Below are 19,207 nucleotides of genomic sequence, written 5' to 3'. Positions count from 1 at the left end.
GATAACGTGACGATCTCCGGGTAAGACGACTGTTCTCTGCAGTTTCATGAGTTCCTCCTTTGTGGAAACGCGGTACGGCACCGGCCGGGGGGCGGGGCCGGAGCCGGGGGGCGGGGCCGGAGCCGGAGCCGGGGGGTGGGGCCGGAGCCGGGGGGCGGGGCTGGTGCCGGGGGGCGGGGCCGGAGCCGGGGGACTCAGAGCCAAGACACATCGCAACGACACGACGAAAACACTCAATCCAGCCGAATAAAGTCAAAACAAGTTAATTTAAAGCGATTCCAGTGCGTGTCCCGATCGTTCGTGGAGTTCCTCTTTCATATAAACGTGTACATAAACGTGTACCGACGACACGCCGTACTTAAGCGCGGCCGGAGGGTGCGGGGAGAAGCTGGTGGGCTCGCTCGGAGCTAGCTCACGTCACAACAACACAACAACACAACGAAAAACGCTCAAATCCAGCCGAAAGAAGTCAAAAACAGTTGAATTAAAAAACTATTCCAGCGCGTGTCCCTATCGTACAGTAAAATAGAAAAAATATACTAACTATATTTACAAAATATAGGAGATAAAGCACAATAAGTATGAGAAAGAAGAGAGAGCGTTTACACCGGGCTGCCAGCTGTACCAGCGCCTTATGACGTATTTATCTTTATTTACAATGTTCAGCAGTTTTAGGTTTGGATCAATATTGCGATTTAAGATGTTCAAAACACGTCATAGTGATCTGCATCTCAAAATATTCCATTACTTTCCAGTACGCAACTTTTTTGTTAAAAGATAGACGAATAAAAGCACTTTTCTTTCACTTTGGTTGTTTCAATTACACTGAAAAACATGTCTCATTGTGAGCATGCTGGGAGCTCCACAGAACCTGACTCTTCTTTGGCCTGAGGAGCCTCCTCCTGCTTGTTTCCATGGAAATGTTGGCAATAATATTCCACAGTATGGCATAAAATCTGTATTGAGAATTTTCTAAAATGGTTTAATTTCATCTGTTGAAGAATTAGCATCGCAGTTTACACCAATCAAAACAGACTCAGAAACAGCTAAATCAAATGATCAGGCTCAGTTTGAGATGAAAGAGACACGATTTTAAAGGCTATAATTAACTTACCTGAACAACTCAACTGCAAAGGATATCTACAAACTAGATGTTGCTTTTCTAAATAAGCACAATCATATCCTGGTGTCATCAACAATTCTATCAGAACTGGTCAGTTTACTGACACATGGGGGAAAAAAGCACTTGACAAAACAAATTATAAAACAGGGAGCACTGAAGAGGTCTGTAATTATGTAATTATCGGCCAATTAGCCTTCTACCTGTCGTGCAAAGTTTTAGAAAAAATGGTAAAAGAACAATTATTACCAGTAGATTATCTGAAAAAAATGGTCTACATCCTCTTCAGTTTGGTTTTAGACACATTCATTCAACAGAAAGAGCTACAGGTCTAACATTAGAACAGGTTAAACAATCGACAAAGGCAATATATTTGGTGCAGTGTTCCTTGATTTTACAAAGGCTTAACCATAATCTGCTCAGTGTCGTGGTTTCAGTCATACTTACAGAGCTGAGAACAATGTGTCGTCATCAATACAGTGACTGCAAATCATCCTTTTGTAAAACGCAAATAGGAATTCTTCAGGGAACTGTCCTTGGCCCTATTCTCTTTAGTCTACATATATCAGTAATCTCCAGGATATCTGTCCAGGAGTCAGTTTGCAAACGTATGCTGATGACACAGTTGTTCATGTCTCTGGTAAAAACGGTATGGTCACTGAAAACTTGACACAAAGTCCACTTGACACTAAGAAAAGTGCATTCGTTTTTCCATCAAAAAAGCCCTTGTTTCCCTCCTTCAGGTTCAAATTAATGGGGAAGAAATACTTAGGAACGATTGAATTTCAATGTGTTAAAAAAAGTGTGTAAAACTGTTAGTTCCAAACATGTGCACATATGTTTTTTCAATTCTATGATCTTCTCCCGTCCGTCCTTTGGCTGCACTATCTGGTCACACAGTAGTCAGACTACGCTAAAGCCAATCGAACGCCTTTACTAACAAGTTCTAAAGCTGTGTGACCAAAAACATATTCAATTCCACCACTGTAACATTTTACTGCAGCACAATGTTTTATCATTCTAAAACTATATTAGCTTTAGTATTCTTACATTGTTTTTTAATGTGTTAATGGTTTGGCTCCGAAGCTTTTGAGCAGCTGCATTTGTAAACTACAGAACTGTGGCAGATCAACCAGAGCAGCCTCATCTGGAGACTGTAAAGTGCCTTTTCACAAAATATGCTTCATCCAAACAGCCTGTGAGAGAGCTCTAATCTATGGAATATGCTCCCTGCCCATTTAAAATCTGTAACAAAATGTAGTATCTTCAAAAAAGAAGCTAAATCTTGGATGTGCCAGCAGCAGCAGCAGCAGCAGCAGCAGCACTGTACTCACGTTCTCTTTTCTTCTCCATGTCATCACGTTGTGTCCTCATCTCTCTGTCCTTAATTTTTGTGTGTGAAAGGCCTTTCTTCGGACAAGTGCTGTGAATTAGCTACACGCATCATGCATATCTGTCCCTATTCAGCCTTAGATATCTCTTTTTACAGTAGACGAAAAGCGTTGACCTTTAACTTCACCTTCATAGACTTTTCATTTCCTCAAAGCTGTTTTATCGGCTGTCCTTCACCATCATCAGATACAAATTTGCAAGCACATAAACCATTAGAGTTTGTCCAAATTACAACATTACATTTTACACGCTATTATAAAGTGATTAAGTCCTCATTTTCCTCGAATTCCTCAATGCTGCCCCTCTTCCCCCCGTTCCAAATCCCCCACTTGCCCCATTGTAAGTGATTTCATATTTGTTTACACACATTAATCTCACTATTACAAAGTTCCATGCAATGTTGTGAAATGTGATGCAACTGTGTACAATATTTTCTGGTTTCAGTGACTATCTTATTGTAGATTACATGCCAGTGACTCCTGTACCCTGAAGTCAACATGCTGATGTTTTCTATACGGTTACATCATATGTTTGTTTTGGTCCAGTACTGTAGCGGCGGCATTGTGGGAGCTGTAGTGAGAGACAAATTGACTGTAAGATGTATCGAAGTAAACAACAACAAAAGTGATGGATGGATCATTATGGTTCTGCCAGCTTCCTGCAGATACATTTAAAAAAGTTACCTGAGATGGGCTTGTTTTAAACGAATAATTACATTTTACTGTGCATGTACTGTAATGTATTTATAAGCAGCTCCTTCAGTTCTGCTGAAACCTCCCATGAGACGGATCATTAATGCAGTGACTTCGAAGCAGATTCCTGTCAGACGAACTGAAGAAGCTACTTGTGAGAGTGATGAGTGGCCAAAAGTGTTCACTCTAAAAACATTTGTCCATTTGACAGTATTCAATATTCTTGCTATGGAATCTACCTGAATGACTGAGGGACTAAAAACAGATGTTTTTATTCCATTTGAAGTTTTTTTTTTATTTAATTTTTATCAGTCCAGAAAATAATAGTACCGTATGTAGTAAAACCCTGTTTGTGGCCAGAAATGGCATACTGTGGTCAGGAGGGACCAGTGGACTTACAGAAGTTACTCCAGACTGAGTCTGAGCTGTTTGTTTCAGGAAGTTGGCAGCTGGCTATTGCTAGTTCTCGCATTGTTATGTGGGTATACTATGCTAATAAACATGATCCTACTAGCAGTTTTTATTAGCCTAATTTTCTATTTTATTTTATATTTATATGCTATTTTAGGATCAGACATAAAGTCTGTGCTCTTGAAGGCTTTGAGGGCCTGTGGATGAGGAAGCTTGGATAAAATATATGTCTGCAAAGGTTTGTTGTGTCAAGTTGTCATAGCTGTAGATAAGGATCAAAAGCCCATAACTTCTGTCTTCTTGAAAAATGAACCATTTTCCTTTTCAATCCATCCAACAGCAAACCCTATTCAAAATGGCGGCCACAACAATTAAGTCACGTGACTGAAACCCATGGATACTATGGGTGCTATTATTAAAACAATGTCCAATCTGCCTGTCTAGCACTTGACCTGGTTGTAGTAAAGTGTGTACATGCAGATAAAGGCCTGTCTGTCAGAGCACTGTTTAATTACTATCTTCATGGTTTGGCTGTGATCCAGAATCCTCCATGTTTCACCTTCACTGCTCTTTGGATCAGCTCCAAACTCCTGTGTGGAAGGTGAAAACGTGCACAATTTTACGCCTCAGAAGAGCATGCTGTGCCTAAGCAGAATGACCCCAGCTTATGGATAGTGCTTCCAGACATGAACCTCAAATGAATGATTTGGTTTCTCTTTGACAAAACTCTTGGTTGTGTCTTGACTTGCATGAGCTTAAGGGACATTCTATGTTTATAGTTTTTCCTGATGTAATATTAACATTCATAAATAAGGCAATGTATGTGTAAAAATGGCAAAAAAAAATACTAATCTAAAAATGTGGTAAAGCCAGGTGTAAATCCCTTGAAATAAATGTGTGGACATTATTGAAGAGAGGATTTCTTATTTAGTATTTGTGTAAAAAGATATTTTTGAAAATTGGTGTATAAATTTGAAAATTGCCAATTTGTCTGTGTGTTAAAGCTTTAATAATTCAGGCTTGGAATTAGATACCTACAATCAAGAGTAGGTTTGGTTAGGTCCAAGATTGTAATGTTTGCATTTGCAATCTCCCATATAAATCTATGGATGCAAGTTGATTAAATGAAATAAAACACTATATTTTGGTGTAGATTGGACAATGTGGTTGTTAACAGGTAAAGGCTTTTATGAGTGGGCAGACTGGCCAAAACAATATGAGTTTTTCCTTAATTCAGTGGTTTCCAACCTTTTTCTTCCAGCAACCCCCAAGTTAGATTAAGAATATCCATGTTGTATTCATGAGTAACATCGCTTAGTTGTTTTATCAATATCAGACAAAAGGTAAGAAATAATATCACCTTGACACACTTTTACAGCAGCTTCTAACAATACTTTCTCCTGTCTGAGAAGCTGCTATCTTATGAGGAAATTATAATTATGTTCTGGTTAATAAAGATGTTTTAGACACTTTATAGAAGCTATCAACACAACTTCCCTTCATCAAAACATATACTATCTTCTTTGGACTTCCTTTCTCTCTTTCTCCCTTTCTTCCAACACCTGTAAAACCTGAAAAAAGCCACTTTCCTTCAATAAAATAAAAAACAAAACAATTACACCGAGCATCTTTGTCCCTACTTGTGCACAGTGCAGTTCATCAGTGCACATCCCCACACACCCGTCCTGACATAACTCCACAGAACGACCCCCAGTCCCGCGCGGCGCATCCACTCCCCGCACGGTCCGCTCCCGCGCGCGCGCGTCAACCTGCACCATATGGTCCTCCACAGTCCGGAGATGCAACCTGGCACAACCACGCAAGGGACGCATTTAGACCAACACCGCGCGTGGAGAATAGTAGAGAATAGTAGAGAATAGTAGAGAATATTACAGAATATTAGAGCCCCTTGAACAAAAAAAAACCCGCACTGTGACCAATCGGTGCGCGCGTGTGTGTGCGCCTCTACCCAACTGCGTGAAGCAAACACCAAAACGAGCAGAAAAAGGAGGAGAGGAGGGGAAGAGCTTCACGCACGCTCGGAGCCACACGCGTGCGCACGGAGGAGGCAGAGAGACACGTGTGTGCGTGTGCGTGCGTGCGTGCGTTTGTGCGTGCGTGCGTGTGCGCCAGTCCTGGTGCAGCTCAGCGCGAGCATCCATTTGATTACAGTTCTCGGAGCGGCGGAGAAGACTGCGTGCGCGCATCCCACGTCCTGCTCTCTCTCGCTCTCTTTCTCTCCCTCCTCCTCCTCCTCCCTTTGCCTCCTTCTGTTTTCCTCCCTCCTAGAACGCGCGGCGAGCGGAAAGGACACTTTTAACCCAGCGGCTCCGCTCGCATTTCATCCCCGCAGCTTGTTTACGTGGGGGAGGCTTTTGAGCGCGCGTCTCATCTCCGGAGTGGAATAGACACGGATTATTGTTATCATTATTGTCAGTGTTATAAACCCTTTGCACAAGTTTCTACGCTGGAAGTTGCGCATTGACGATCGGAGCAAGCAAAAAGAAAAAAGAAAAAAAGAAAAAACAAAGATGGGATTTAGTGGCTATTTGGCTGCGCCTGGGAAATGCCTCGTGGTGCTCGGACTTAAATTGTTGTTCCTTGTACCTGCAGGAGTTCCGGCAAGAAGTGGGGACTCTGTTTTGAAGGACAACATCACCGTGAGACAAGGGGACAGCGCCGTGTTGAAGTAAGTCCACTTCTCCCTTTTTACCCCCCATTTATCTCCTTTTTTTTTTTTTTTTTTCTTCCGGTTTTTTTTTTTATTTCTGAAGCCATTCGAGTGCAGCGGAGTTACTAAAGGTCATCCTAACCTACATGCCCGTCCCTCAGCCCTGTTTGATTGCACTGTTATAAGTTGGAGGTGCAAAGCAAAAACTCATTGCCCTTGAATGATATTGATCCGCGTCTTGGTTAATGTCTTGTTGGGGATGCACGCTGATGCTGCTGCTGTGAATTCGCTGCGTATTGATCGGAGCGTGCGATACAAATGCAATCATGTCTGGAATATTTAGAGCTGCTGTTTTTTTGTGCTTGGTAAAAAAAAAAAAAAAAAAAGAATAAAAAGTCGTATTTCAGAGTCACAGTGGGTTCAAAGGCAGCCCAGTCCCGTGTAGACTCCAGATTGTGAGGTACTTTTGGCAAATACGTGCGTTATTGACATTTTTTGTTCATATTGCAGTGTTTGAGGGAGAGAAACTTTTAAGTGGCAACACAACGACTTATTCCTGTGGATATATAAGTTAGCAATCTTCTGAAATAATTACATTTTTGGTTTGAATAGAGTAAAAAAGACCAGCTATGGATGTTTTTTGTTTTTTATCATAATTTACCTTGACACAAATCCGAATTTAACCAGTCTCATCAGTAATTCAGATGATATTTGAGGACATGAACACCACAAATGAATAAATAAATCCAACACAATATCTTCATCTTCATATCTTGAAACTGGGTTGCCAGATTCTGCTTCACTGTAATCCTAATTTCCCTGCATAGACTGTACAGTAGGTGCTGCTGGCTGCATGTAATGGCTTCCTTATCTCCTTTCTCACCCTCGCTGTGATATCCTTGTGTTTTATAACTATTTGTGTGTAGGTGTGTGTTGCATTGAAAACATCTGATTGGGCGCTTGATAGACAGACCACCCCCTTCCTAATGCCTCCACATATTACACAGGTTTATCAGATGATGACGGTAGGAGAGGCGGTGGGGTGGAAATAGCGGGTTTTATGTTATGAAAGGAGATGTTAGCTATAAATCAAGCTTGTTTTTGCCTCATCTCCAAGGTTGCACATACCTTAGGCTGTCAATGCATGGCAGTGGTTCATTTGGGAGAAACGACTTGCAAAAGACTGAAGTGGAGGGAAATGGAAAGATGCATGGTGAACAGAACGAACAAAACATGCATTGAGGACATACAATACGTAATGCGAGAAGCAGTTATGTTGATTATTAACACAATTATGCATATGCCAGGTGGAAAAGTTTTCAAAGGTCACCTGAACACTGTCTTTGAACTCGAGGTGTTTTGACTCCCATCTAGACGTCACTATAAATATGTTAATCATGCTATAGGTACAATGATAACATGTGCAATTACTGTCACAAGCAATCACTAGCAATTAAGGCCATATTCATGTGCATATAACTGATGTAAATAAGAGTGTTTACTTACCATTAGTATTATTTAGTCTTATGCTAGCTATTTTTATCTTTATCTTTTTATTTGATTTGATTTTTTTCCTCCATTCCCTATTAAGATATGAGAGGAGTTTTGTTAATAAGAGTTTTTTGTTTTGTTTAAAGAGTTCTCCTATTAAGAGTATTTTTTTCAAACTTCCTATAAGTTATATGTCCTTTACCCCTGTATCTACTGCGTTGTAACACCAAAATTTGTGTGGACAATAAAGGATTATCTTATCTTATCTTATAACGTGCTCTATTGCTGGGCTGGTTACCATGTGACTTACCCAGGTCACCCAGGCTGTGTCCGCTGGGGAACCTTTTCTGTGTTCAGGCTGACACGTACTGCACTATTGACATGCACCCAATTAGTTTAAGATGTGGAAGGAGCCCAATGCCCCGACACGTGTAAGAAAACGTGGAAAGAATAGACGATGGAGAATTCTGCGCGTGAGAAGGTGTTCGAGAAAGGGAGTGTAGTGAATGTGAAGCGTCTGAGAAGTGGGGCAGACATTGTCCGTGGCTGTTTAAGTGTTTAATTGTCTAAATGTGTGTCTAAAGGGTTTTATGAGTTAATTCTGTTATGTTATGCTTCACTGTCTTTCGTTCTTGTTTATTTTGACATTTTTATCACATATTTCATTCATCGTCAAGAATTATAACGTTATGTATCCACGAGGGACAATTTAAAGTACATTAGGCAGTTAAAATGCAATAATAATGGAATAACTCAAGCAAAAGTCTCTGTATGGCTCAAAAGGAGCTCAGCAGGGGAGTAACAGCCCTCAGGACAAAAGTGACATTGCTAAAATAAAATGTAAAGACAAAAAAAACAGGACAGTGCAATGCTTTTTCGAAATGCTTGTCATGTTGATGCTCATCCGTGTTTAGTCTTGGGTAAATCCTGATGCAGTTCTAGACCTAATTTAAATTTTGATGTTTTTTTTTCTTCATTTCATATATATTTTCACAGATATATTTCATTTCATGCCATACAAAAAAACCTACACGAAAACACACAGTACCTTTCTGTCACAGCGAGAAGAACTTGAGGCTCATGAGCTAATGCCGTCTTCATTCCGTGGCTTTACAAATGACTTCTGGCCTCCGCTGATTAGTCCGAGTAGTTAAGCATGCCTCAAAGATTCATTAACACTGACATTTATCTCCGTTCAGAAAAAGAAAGAAAAAGTGTCAAGCTGGAAATCCATTGAAATATGCCTCTAGCTCTTTTGTCACGCTGAGTCAAATGGTTATCTGTGCTTATCTTTGCACTGTGGAAATGATAGCGCGGATAAAGCATCAATTCTCAGGGTTTGACATATGCAGAGAAGGTTCGAGATGCAACGAGTAGAGGGTATCCAGGGGCCCCTCGACACGCATTTCAATTCACAAAAAGCTCTTTATAAAACAAACAGATGATTCAATATTCCTGCTTTTGAAAATGTTATGTGTACATGAAGAAGAAAGAAGAGCAAAGATTGTAGGTCCGATTGTGTAGTAAAAGGGAAATGATGATCAAACTAACCATAGTCAGACAATATGATGTCAATCCATCAGAAATGTGTTAAAACATGTCTTTAAATGTTTTAGTTGAGGTTGAAGTACTATGCGTTTGTCAAATTAATCACAAAAGAGAAGAAATATCATTCTATACCCTTTCTTTTATTATATTCTCACATTTTGCATAGCTTAAAACGTAGCGATATTAGCTACATTTTAGAAAATTGTACATCTAAAACACAGAAATATCCCATAACCAATATTTTCTTAATCATATTGCTTTATTTCTGTTATTGCCCAAACTGCACAATACTGCACGTTAAAGTATATGTTTTTCTACCACGTCAAAGTATAAAAGGAAAAAGGATCGTATCTCACAGATAATGAAAACAATTCAATATCTGCTGTAGTTGTAAATTTGGATGGTAAAAAGTACATTTCCACAGTAACAGTAGCTTTACAAACTTGCCCTGATACAATTTGATCTCGGCACGCTCACAAGACACAAATCCAATTCAGCGCCTCGACCAGTTGTTTCCTGGCTATTCCCTCTGCTGTTCCTCCATGTCTCCGCTCCGTATCTACTGCTCACTTCTGGGGTAAACTGAACTCTCTCTCTCGCTGTGCCTGTCAGGAAGCCCTCCAGGCCCAATCCACCAACCCTCATCCCCCTCATCCCCCTCCATTCCCTCCTCCACACGCCACATAGCAATGTGCGCTGCAAATAATGTGTTAGCAGTTTTAGTTAGTCAAATTTGAGCCGGCAGCAGGTCCTCACGGAGCTCTTTGGTGCAGGGATACATTTCAGAATTATAAAAAAGTAAGGCATTTTTTGATTAAATAAAGATAATAAAAATAATAATAATATAAATAAATAAATAAATACATAAATAAATAAATGAATACATAAATAAGGCATTATAAAAGGAATTGTAAAAAAGTAAGGCATTTTTTTGATTAAATAAAAATAATAAAAATAATAATATAAATAAATAAATACATAAATGAATAAATAAATAAGGCAGAGGAGTAAGAAATGTTTCACTTCAAGCAACACTGCTGTAACTTTCTGGAAACGACACGTCAACCGTATACTTATACTATACATTCTCCATGAGATAGATATGTTTTATGCCACAAGGAGCCAAAGGAACAACATTTCCATGGCAACAAGCTAGACGAGGCTCCTCCAGGCCATGTAAGAGTCAGGTTTGTGGAGATGCAAGCCCGGTCTCAGTGTCTTTTATGTGCAATAAAAAACTAGGGTTGCAAAATATAAAATCCAATCAAATCAAAACTTTGAGTAAAAAAATTTAGTTATCAATATGATAACTCAATTTTTACTTTTTTAAAATTTGATTGTTAAAATAGAAATGTTTCCAAAAATGTCCCTTCTTATAGAAAAAACTAATAATCTTGTTGAACCTGTAGTTTGGATTTAAAAATAAATCGTACAATCTTGTCTCAAATGTTAAATGTTTTTACAACGTGCACTCTGAATAGAATCCTACTTTTAAAACATATATTGCGTATCTACTTGGAATCACAATACTTCAAGTACGTCACACTTAGGTTTTCTTTCCAAAAATCATGCAGCCCTAACAAAAAAGAGAAGTTTCATTTCCGTGGCTCAAAAGTCACCCAACGGAGCTTTAAATGATCAGCTTTTCATGTAAAAAATAAAAATCTCCATGGACAAAAGCTAGACCAACAGACAATATAAATAAAAACAAGTTAAAATTCCACTGCGAATCCAAGCGTTGTACCTCGCGTTTCACATCTGCAGTGTACCGTAGGAAATCCTCATTCTCCTCTTGTTTCCTTGGCAGCAGGTGTGGAAAGCTAACCCTCACCCCTGTCCGTGCGTTTGACAGCGAGCCGGTGCAAGTACAGGGGCAGGTGGGGATGAAACGCCAAGCGACCCATTAGTCTGACAGCGAGGGGCTTGTTGTACTCGATTTTGACCTGTGAGTGTTTTAGTGGGAAACGGACAGCAGAGGATGACGGACACCAGGAAGAAGAAGGCATGGAAAGATCAGAAGTTCCAGACCACCAGGGGGCGATGGTTGCAGTGGTGACCCTAGATTATATTAAGGGAACAAAAATAACGCTTAACGGGGAAATGGACGATTTTTTGGCCCAAATCTGAGTCTCATTTCCTCGTGGCGTGGACTGCCGATTAGTCCTGCCACGTATCAATCGTAGGATGCACCTACCGCTCACCTGCAGCCGCGTGCGGCTCGTCCCCAGGAGAGCAACACGTTTCCCTGTGTCTAAGCGCATGGATCTATCATAATATAGTTCCCTTAGTGTATAGGACAAAATTAAGACAGAGAAAGACAGTTCGAGCTATCTCAGAAGAGATGGAAATTAACGGTGACGAGAGATGCAATGCGATCCGTCGCGCTAATAAACAAACGCATGTGTTAGCATCGACGAAAAATTGTTCATTACGCCTTTAAGGCAAGACACTACAGGCAAAATTCAGGGTCAGTTTGTTCTATGTGGAAACAACAACTCCACTGTCCAATCTGCTCCGAAATATGTTTTATTATTTAACTGAATCCACTCCAGTTTGATCAAAATGCATTTTTCTCCCACAGAGGCATAAAGATCAGCCCTCAAAGAAGCACCAAACTTTACAATCATGGACTTCACTAGATTTTTATGGAATGTACGAAAAGGATTTGTTTATCTAATTCTAAGCCAGATTTATCCAAGTTTTAACTAAAAAAATTCAGACCAATTTTCATTCAGATAACTTTAAACCATGGTTCTGTCCATTTTTCTTATTTAAATGTCCCAAATTCATGTTAAAAAAGTGTTATCTTTAAATGTAAGATTTTTTTTCATTTTTCACCTGTGTGTGCAGTGTCTCGCCTTAAATAGAGCAGTGTCTCAAAAGCTGTACTCATGGAGGTACTCTTCTGTGGAAGTCAAGAGTTATTTGCAGTGCCAGTCTTGATTTACTGACTGTTGTGGGAGTAAAAACTGATGACAACAGCGTATATGCCATGTGTGTTTAGAGTTTATAGATCTTCAAAAAGACGTGAGCTTTCCGAGTGGGGATACAGTTTACTTAATCCTCTCATTGTAAGTGCAGATATTTTAATGTCTATTTAACTGCTTACCACTGGTTTTATAAATGTATGTTTCATATGTTAGTTTTGTTCTGATATCATTGTGCGTTTGGTAAATGTGCTGTTCGGCCAGTGTCTGCTGTGTGAAAGTACAGTTGACCAATGTGTTTCGTAGGCTTTGAGCTCGGTGGAGGAGAATAACGCTGGTTCTGCTGATTTTCAGGCGAAATAAGCAGAATTCAGCTATTGTATTACTCTCTTTTGAAACTCTCTGCATGCATTTGTTTGGCAGTTGGTCTTTAAAGCAGAGCTCAGTATCTTTAGTGATAGAGCTATCCCTGCAGCTCTCTTGTGAATAAGAACAAAATACATGGTCAGAAAACAGATGCAAAAGCTTTTTTTAAATGTTTTCTTTCATTATCAAAATGCAGTGTAATCACATACAAAATCAACATACATTTACCATAGGCAAATCATTGATGAGTTCAAGCTTGTGTTGAATGTCTTTTTGAAGAGGTTAAAGGTTGAATTGAGGATTTTCCCCCGATTTGAAATATTAGAGACTGTTGGTCCTTTTATTTTTAACTGCGCACACTCACCACACTCACCCCCCACCCTCCTGTTCTTTCCGAGAGGCCGCCTGCCATCAAACCTCATGCGTGAGCACGCTACAGCTCCGCTGCTACACGTGCGTTTGTTTATTAGCGCGACGGATCGCAGCGCATCTCTCGTCTCTGTAGATTTCTGTTTCTTCTGAACCAGCTCGAACACAGTCTTTCTCTGTCGTCCCTCAGCCATTTTTGTACTTCGCAGCCCTTCGGAGCTACACTGAAGGAACTCGCTGCTAGCTTCGCTAAGCACACACCAGCATATCAACCACGCATGCGCAGCCAGGGGAACGTGCTGATATCCTGGGAATGAGTCAGAACAAGCCTGCAGGTGTGCAGGAGGATGCAGGGAATGATTGACATGTGGGAGAACTACTCAGTTGTCCTCGCCACAAGGAAATGAGACTCAGATTGGTCTCCAAAAATCCTCTATTCAACCTAAATAAATCATTGTCGGATCCTGGTTATGTCCTGGTCTTTTGCTGTCTTGATTTATGCTTGGTGTAATGAGTAAATATGTTACTTTCTGATACAAATATTTACTTATAATCCGTTTCATTTCTGGATGAATTGAGAAGGGTTTGGAAGAGCAAATACCTAATATTAACTGCATTTTAGTGCCGAGATAAAAATGTGGTAACTTTAAAGGAGGACGCTTTTTTAATGAGATAATCTTAATTTTACTATGTAATTTTCTCCAACATTTTCTAAACTAAACTTTTGCTCCCTTAAGTCCTGGAGTCGTAAAGCTGACAGTGAACTGAGGACAGCTTTCGAAATGGCTGTTCATGAAATTCGACTTACTACCTCATTTTAAGATGGCAAATAAATCCTCAAAGTCTATATAAATCTGCACCAAATATGTTGGCATACACTGCCGATATGTATATGTATATATATATGATCACAAATCAAGTGAGTGGCTGCAATGAAAATTTAATTTCAATTTATTTTTGTCGAGCCCAAAATGACAGCAGCAGTCTTCATTAAATATCAGAAAACAATGAAAAAGTCACTGTTCAATAATATTAAAAGCCAATTCACCATTATTCACAGGAAATAATCAAATGAATAACTGTCCCAGAGTACCTCCTGTTCATTTCATTTTTATTTATTCATACAGGGAAAACCCAATGAGAAAATGTCTCTTTTTCATGGGAACTGATTATACGTCTGTCTATTGTATGTGTTTGTAATCAATACAGAAAGCCCTTTTTAATAATCAAAAAATAAGATAAGAATACAATTTAATAAAAAAATCAAGGGCGAGAGTCATTTAGGCAGGTGAGGGAAAAAGAGGATCACAACTTTATTAATATCAATCTTTCCAAACAGCAACCTTTTCTCTTCACTTCAGATACAGATAGAAATAACTCCTAGTTGTACTTGGCACAGCTACACTTCAGTTCAGTCCCTAGTGATCAGATTGATGCCAAATAATATTAGTTTATCAAGTATTGCAAAGTACATTTCATATATTTTTTTATGTATTATTTGTATCATTATTACTTTTGTTATAATATCCATGTAAATACACTACGGTTGATGCAGCAACTCTGAGAAGAATGTTGAAATAAATATGAATACAAAAATGATATCCCCTCGCTCTTCTCCAATGTAAAATGCCATATAGATGAGTTTAAAGGAGTTATATCATGCAAGAACACATCTGGAGTTGTATTTAGCTTCTTTCACACTTGTTTGGTTAATCAAATCTTCTCCTTCTGAGCCTCAAAAAACCTCCCAGTTTTGTCACTTACAGCTCCACAATATCCTGTGCTGTTTATAAGTCCGTAAATCATTGGTAAACTTGTTCAAAGCATTTCTTCCGATCTTGTCTCAAATGTGTGTTTTTGTTTATCTGCCCTTTGTAATTCCCTCTGCTTGTCGACGAGAGAAGGATATTTAAAGGCCGAGAATAAGACAAATAATGCATAATATGTGGCATTTTTATTAAAGATCATTTGAAAAAGAAAGAGAGAAAGGCTAGTACGACATATCAATATCATTTACTGGTTAAATACAGTTAAATAATGGAATCAGATCTGACGCATAAATGTCCATTCTCACATTCCTGTTCCCCCACACAGTAAATATATCCCATTTGAATGCACTCTCCATCCTTCCCCTAACCTGGTCAATAGTTCCACAGGAGTAATTGCATCCTATTTGTGTCCTGTTGTTTACTGCATGTCGTGGTTAAAGACTTGACCCCGTTCTGCGACGCATTACCCAAAGTTCATGTGTGAAAACAGCCCTCTATTCAAAAGTCATAAAGGCGTGTCGGCAAAAAGAAATAAATAAAGGCGTGTCGGCAACTCTTATTCAAAGGTTAAACTGTTTCATGCTGTTCTACCAAAAAAGAAAAGGAATATTGAAAGATGCATTGAAGAAATGGAAGGAAAAGGGAAGAATGCATTGTGAGGAATAGGAGGAAGGTAGGAAGACTGAATGAAGGAACTATTAATAGATGAAAGGAAGGGGGAATGAAAGAAGTAAGAAAAGAAAGTAGTACGGAAAAATGAGGAAAAGAAGATGAAAAGTGGGTCGAAGCAAGAAAAAAGGAAGTAAGATTGATTGGAATGAAGAAAGGATTGTTTAAGAACGAAAGGAAGAAGGCAAGGCAAGGCAAGGCAAGTTTATTTGTAGAGCACATTTCATACACAAGGCAATTCAAAGTGCTTCACAGCAGGAAAAATGCATTCAAATCACAAAGAAATTACAGAAATACAATAAAATTAACTAAATTAAAAATTATCAATCCAACTGATTTTCTAAACTAATAAAATCACAAACAAAAGAGAAGAGTGCAAAGAAAAAATCCTTTTAGTCATATGCGCAGCTAAACAAAACAGTTTTTAGCTTAGATTTGAACATTGTCAGAGTAGAAGCCTGTCTCACATCTTCAGGAAGACTGTTCCAGATTTTAGCTGCATAAAACTGAAACGCAGATTCCCCATGTTTTGTCCTGACTCTGGGCACCAGCAGGAGGCCGGTCCCTGAGGTCCTCAGAGTCCGAGATGGTTCATATGGCACTAACATATCCAAGATGTACTTTGGTGCTAGGCCATGGAGAGACTTGTACACAAGCAGAGCTGCTTTAAAGTCTATTCTCTGAGCCACAGGGAGCCAGTGCAGAGACCTGAGAACAGGACTAATGTGATCATACTTCCTGGTTCTAGTCAGGACCCGAGCAGCAGCGTTCTGGATGTACTGCAGCTGTTTTACAGCTCGTTTGGAGAGACCAGTGAGCAGGCCGTTACAGTAGTCTAATCTACTGGAGACAAACGCGTGGATAAGTCTCTCTAAATCTGGTTTTGACACTATATTTTTGATTTTGGCAATGTTTTTTAGATGGTAAAAAGCTGCTGATGTTATTGATTTGACGTGGCTATTAAAGTTCAAGTCTGAGTCCATTATTACCCCCAGATTTCTAACTTGGTTTGTAGGTTTTAGAGCGAGACTCTGGAGGTGACCGCTAACACTTTCTCTTTGTTTCTGTGGGCCAAAAACGATTATTTCAGTCTTGTCTGAGTTCAGCTGGAGAAAGTTGTTTTGCATCCACAAACTGATCTGTTGGATGCAGTGACAGAGTGAATCTACTGGTCCATATTCACCTGCCGATAGTGAAACATAGATCTGAGTGTCGTCTGCATAATTGTGATAGGACACATTTTCACTGCGTATCAACTGACCCAACGGCAGCATGTAGAGGTTGAACAGAAGGGGACCCAGGACTGACCCTTGGGGCACTCCACAGGTCAGGGTCATGTGGTCTGAGACACAGCTACCAATTTCAACAAAGTACTTCCTGTCTTCCAGATAGGACCTTAACCAGTTTAGGGCAGTGCCAGTGATGCCCACCCAGTCCTCTAGTCTCTGTAAGAGGATCCCATGATCGACAGTGTCAAAAGCAGCACTCAGATCTAACAGAATTAAGACTGAGGCTTTGCCCGTGTCAGTGTTCAGGCGGATGTCATTTGTCACCTTGACAAGAGCAGTCTCAGTGCTGTGATGAGGTCTAAAACCTGACTGAAAAACATCAAATGAGTTGTTTATTAAGAGGAAATCTGTGAGCTGTTGGTAAACAACCTTTTCAAGGACTTTGCCCCAAAATGGCAGATTAGAGATGGGCCGGTAATGACTCAGTACTGCGGCATCAAGACTGCTCTTCTTTAGGAGAGGCTTTATGACCGCAGTTTTCAAAGACATTGGGAATGTTCCAGATTGAAGCGACATGTTAACTATGTGAGTGAGTGGTGCTAACAAACTGTTCAGCACAGACTTTAGAAATTTGGTGGGTAACACATCAAGGCAGCATGTAGATGAACTCAGACTGGTGATGATCTCATGGACAGTTTTGTCAGTTACTGGTGCAAAGTGAGTCAGCTCTAAGTGTCTTGGTGGTTTTAGGGTAATTTTTTGCATTGTGGGATTTATAGCATTTTTAATGCCCTGAACTTTGTCATTAAAGAATAATGCAAACTCATTACACTTGGATGTGGAAATGAGTTCTAACGGCAGCTGAGCTGGAGGGTTTGTTAATCTGTTTACTGTGGCAAACAGGACACGCGAGTTGTTACTGCAGCTTCCAATTATTTCAGAAAAATATCTTTCCCTAGTTCTACATAAGATTAGGTTGTACATATTCAGCTTTTCTTTGTAAATCTCTTTTTGAACCTGGAGCTTTGACTTGCGCCATTTCCGTTTGGCCCTGCGGCACTCCCTTTTCTGTGCCCTGACCGAATCATCATTTCTCCACGGCGCCTTCTGCTTATTTTTAACCATTTTAGCCTTTATAGGGGCGATGGTGTCCAGAACATTCAAAACACTAGATGTAACAGAGTTCAACAAATCATTTACATTAGAACATGAAACATTTTCGAAGTTTATCATTTCCATAAACAGTGCACCTGTGCCATCACTTATGTGTCTCCTCTGAACAACTGCAGGACCAACCGGAGGTTTGGGAGAAACAGACAGGTCAAAGAAGACACAGAAATGATCAGACAGAGCAACATCGATCACATTAACATTTGAAATATTTACCCCCTTTGTAATTATGAGATCTAGAGTGTGTCCTTTGCTGTGGGTGGGGCCTCTCACATGCTGAGTAAGACTGAAGGTTTCAAGGACAGCATCAAGCTCTTTAGCGTTTCTGTCACAAATATTATCAACATGCACATTGAAATCACCTGTAATGACCAAACCATCAAAGTCTGTGCATATGACTGAAAGCATCTCAGTAAAATCATCAATAAAACTTTGGCAGTGCTGGGGAGGCTTGTATAAAACAATGAAGAGAATGGATGGAGACCGTTTTAGCTCCATTTTAAAGGATACATACTCAAATGATGAAAACACCCCAAAAGACAACCTGCGGGTAATTATTTCATCTCTAAAGACAGCACAGACTCCACCCCCTTTTTTGTTTTCTCGTGTTTCAGATTCAAACTTAAAGTTGGGTGGAGCAGATTCTATCAGAACTACATTTCCTGTGTTTTTGTCAAGCCATGTTTCAGTTAAAAACATAAAATCAAGATTATAAGAAGAAATAAAATTATTAATTAAGAGAGATTTGTTACATAAGGATCTGACATTTAGCACAGCAAGTTTCAGACTAGTTTCAGTGAGACTGGGCTTTATCTTTTCACAGGGAATATGAATCACATTTCTCAGATTGGGCCTGACTCGCATTTTGTTTTTCCATCTCTGTGATGATGTGACTACAGAAATAGCACTAGGGGGGGCTCTTTTTACATAGGGCCCCGGGTTGGTTTGATTTTTAATATGACAATAAGTCCCGGCAACGCTGAGACCCAGTGCATCCTAGCTATGGGAGATACCAGGTGAGAGACGAGGGGGGATGGTTGGTGGGGCTTTTGTTGGTGTAGTCGGCTTGTGCAGGGAAGAGTTGATAAGTATTGACATAGCCCTTGCTATATTGGGCGTGAGTGGAGCCATCTTAATGCCTGATTTGATCAGACTTTCAAAATGGCTGGGAAGGCCCATGGGTGAGAGTGGAGATGAGAAGGAGAATGAAGAATCTTTAGTGGGAGTAGATGTTGCAGGGGGAACCCAGGGCTGGTGTGAAGGCAGGGGCGATGACAGGGATGTTGTTGGGCTTGTCACAGATGGGTCCAAGGCCTTTGAAGATTGTTCCTTTGCTGGAGGCGGTGGAGGTGAATGTGGAGCAGCTGGAGCTGAATCCTTTGC

The 19,207-nt window shown here is 39.9% G+C and overlaps 1 protein-coding gene across 2 annotated transcripts in view; it reads left to right on the top strand.

Annotated features, from left to right (window-relative positions):
* Positions 1 to 19,207, top strand: part of opcml (opioid binding protein/cell adhesion molecule-like) — a 484,925-nt gene that overhangs the window by 178,123 nt on the left and 287,595 nt on the right. Inside the window, exon 2 of one of the 2 annotated variants that reach the window (XM_072446891.1) lies at positions 6,229 to 6,304. In XM_072446891.1, the coding sequence (XP_072302992.1) occupies positions 6,229 to 6,304 (76 nt within the window). Of the gene's footprint in view, positions 1 to 6,034; positions 6,305 to 19,207 lie in introns of those variants that run through there. The other variant, XM_072446890.1, reaches the window with a different exon arrangement.

Source organism: Eucyclogobius newberryi, unplaced genomic scaffold (genome assembly GCF_026437365.1).
Source record: "Eucyclogobius newberryi isolate DKJ021-1_F unplaced genomic scaffold, fEucNew1.0.hap1 SCAF_15, whole genome shotgun sequence".
Classification (NCBI taxonomy): domain Eukaryota; kingdom Metazoa; phylum Chordata; class Actinopteri; order Gobiiformes; family Gobiidae; genus Eucyclogobius; species Eucyclogobius newberryi.
The sequence above is the reverse complement of the archived record's forward strand: the minus strand, read 5'-3'. Positions and strand labels throughout refer to the sequence as shown.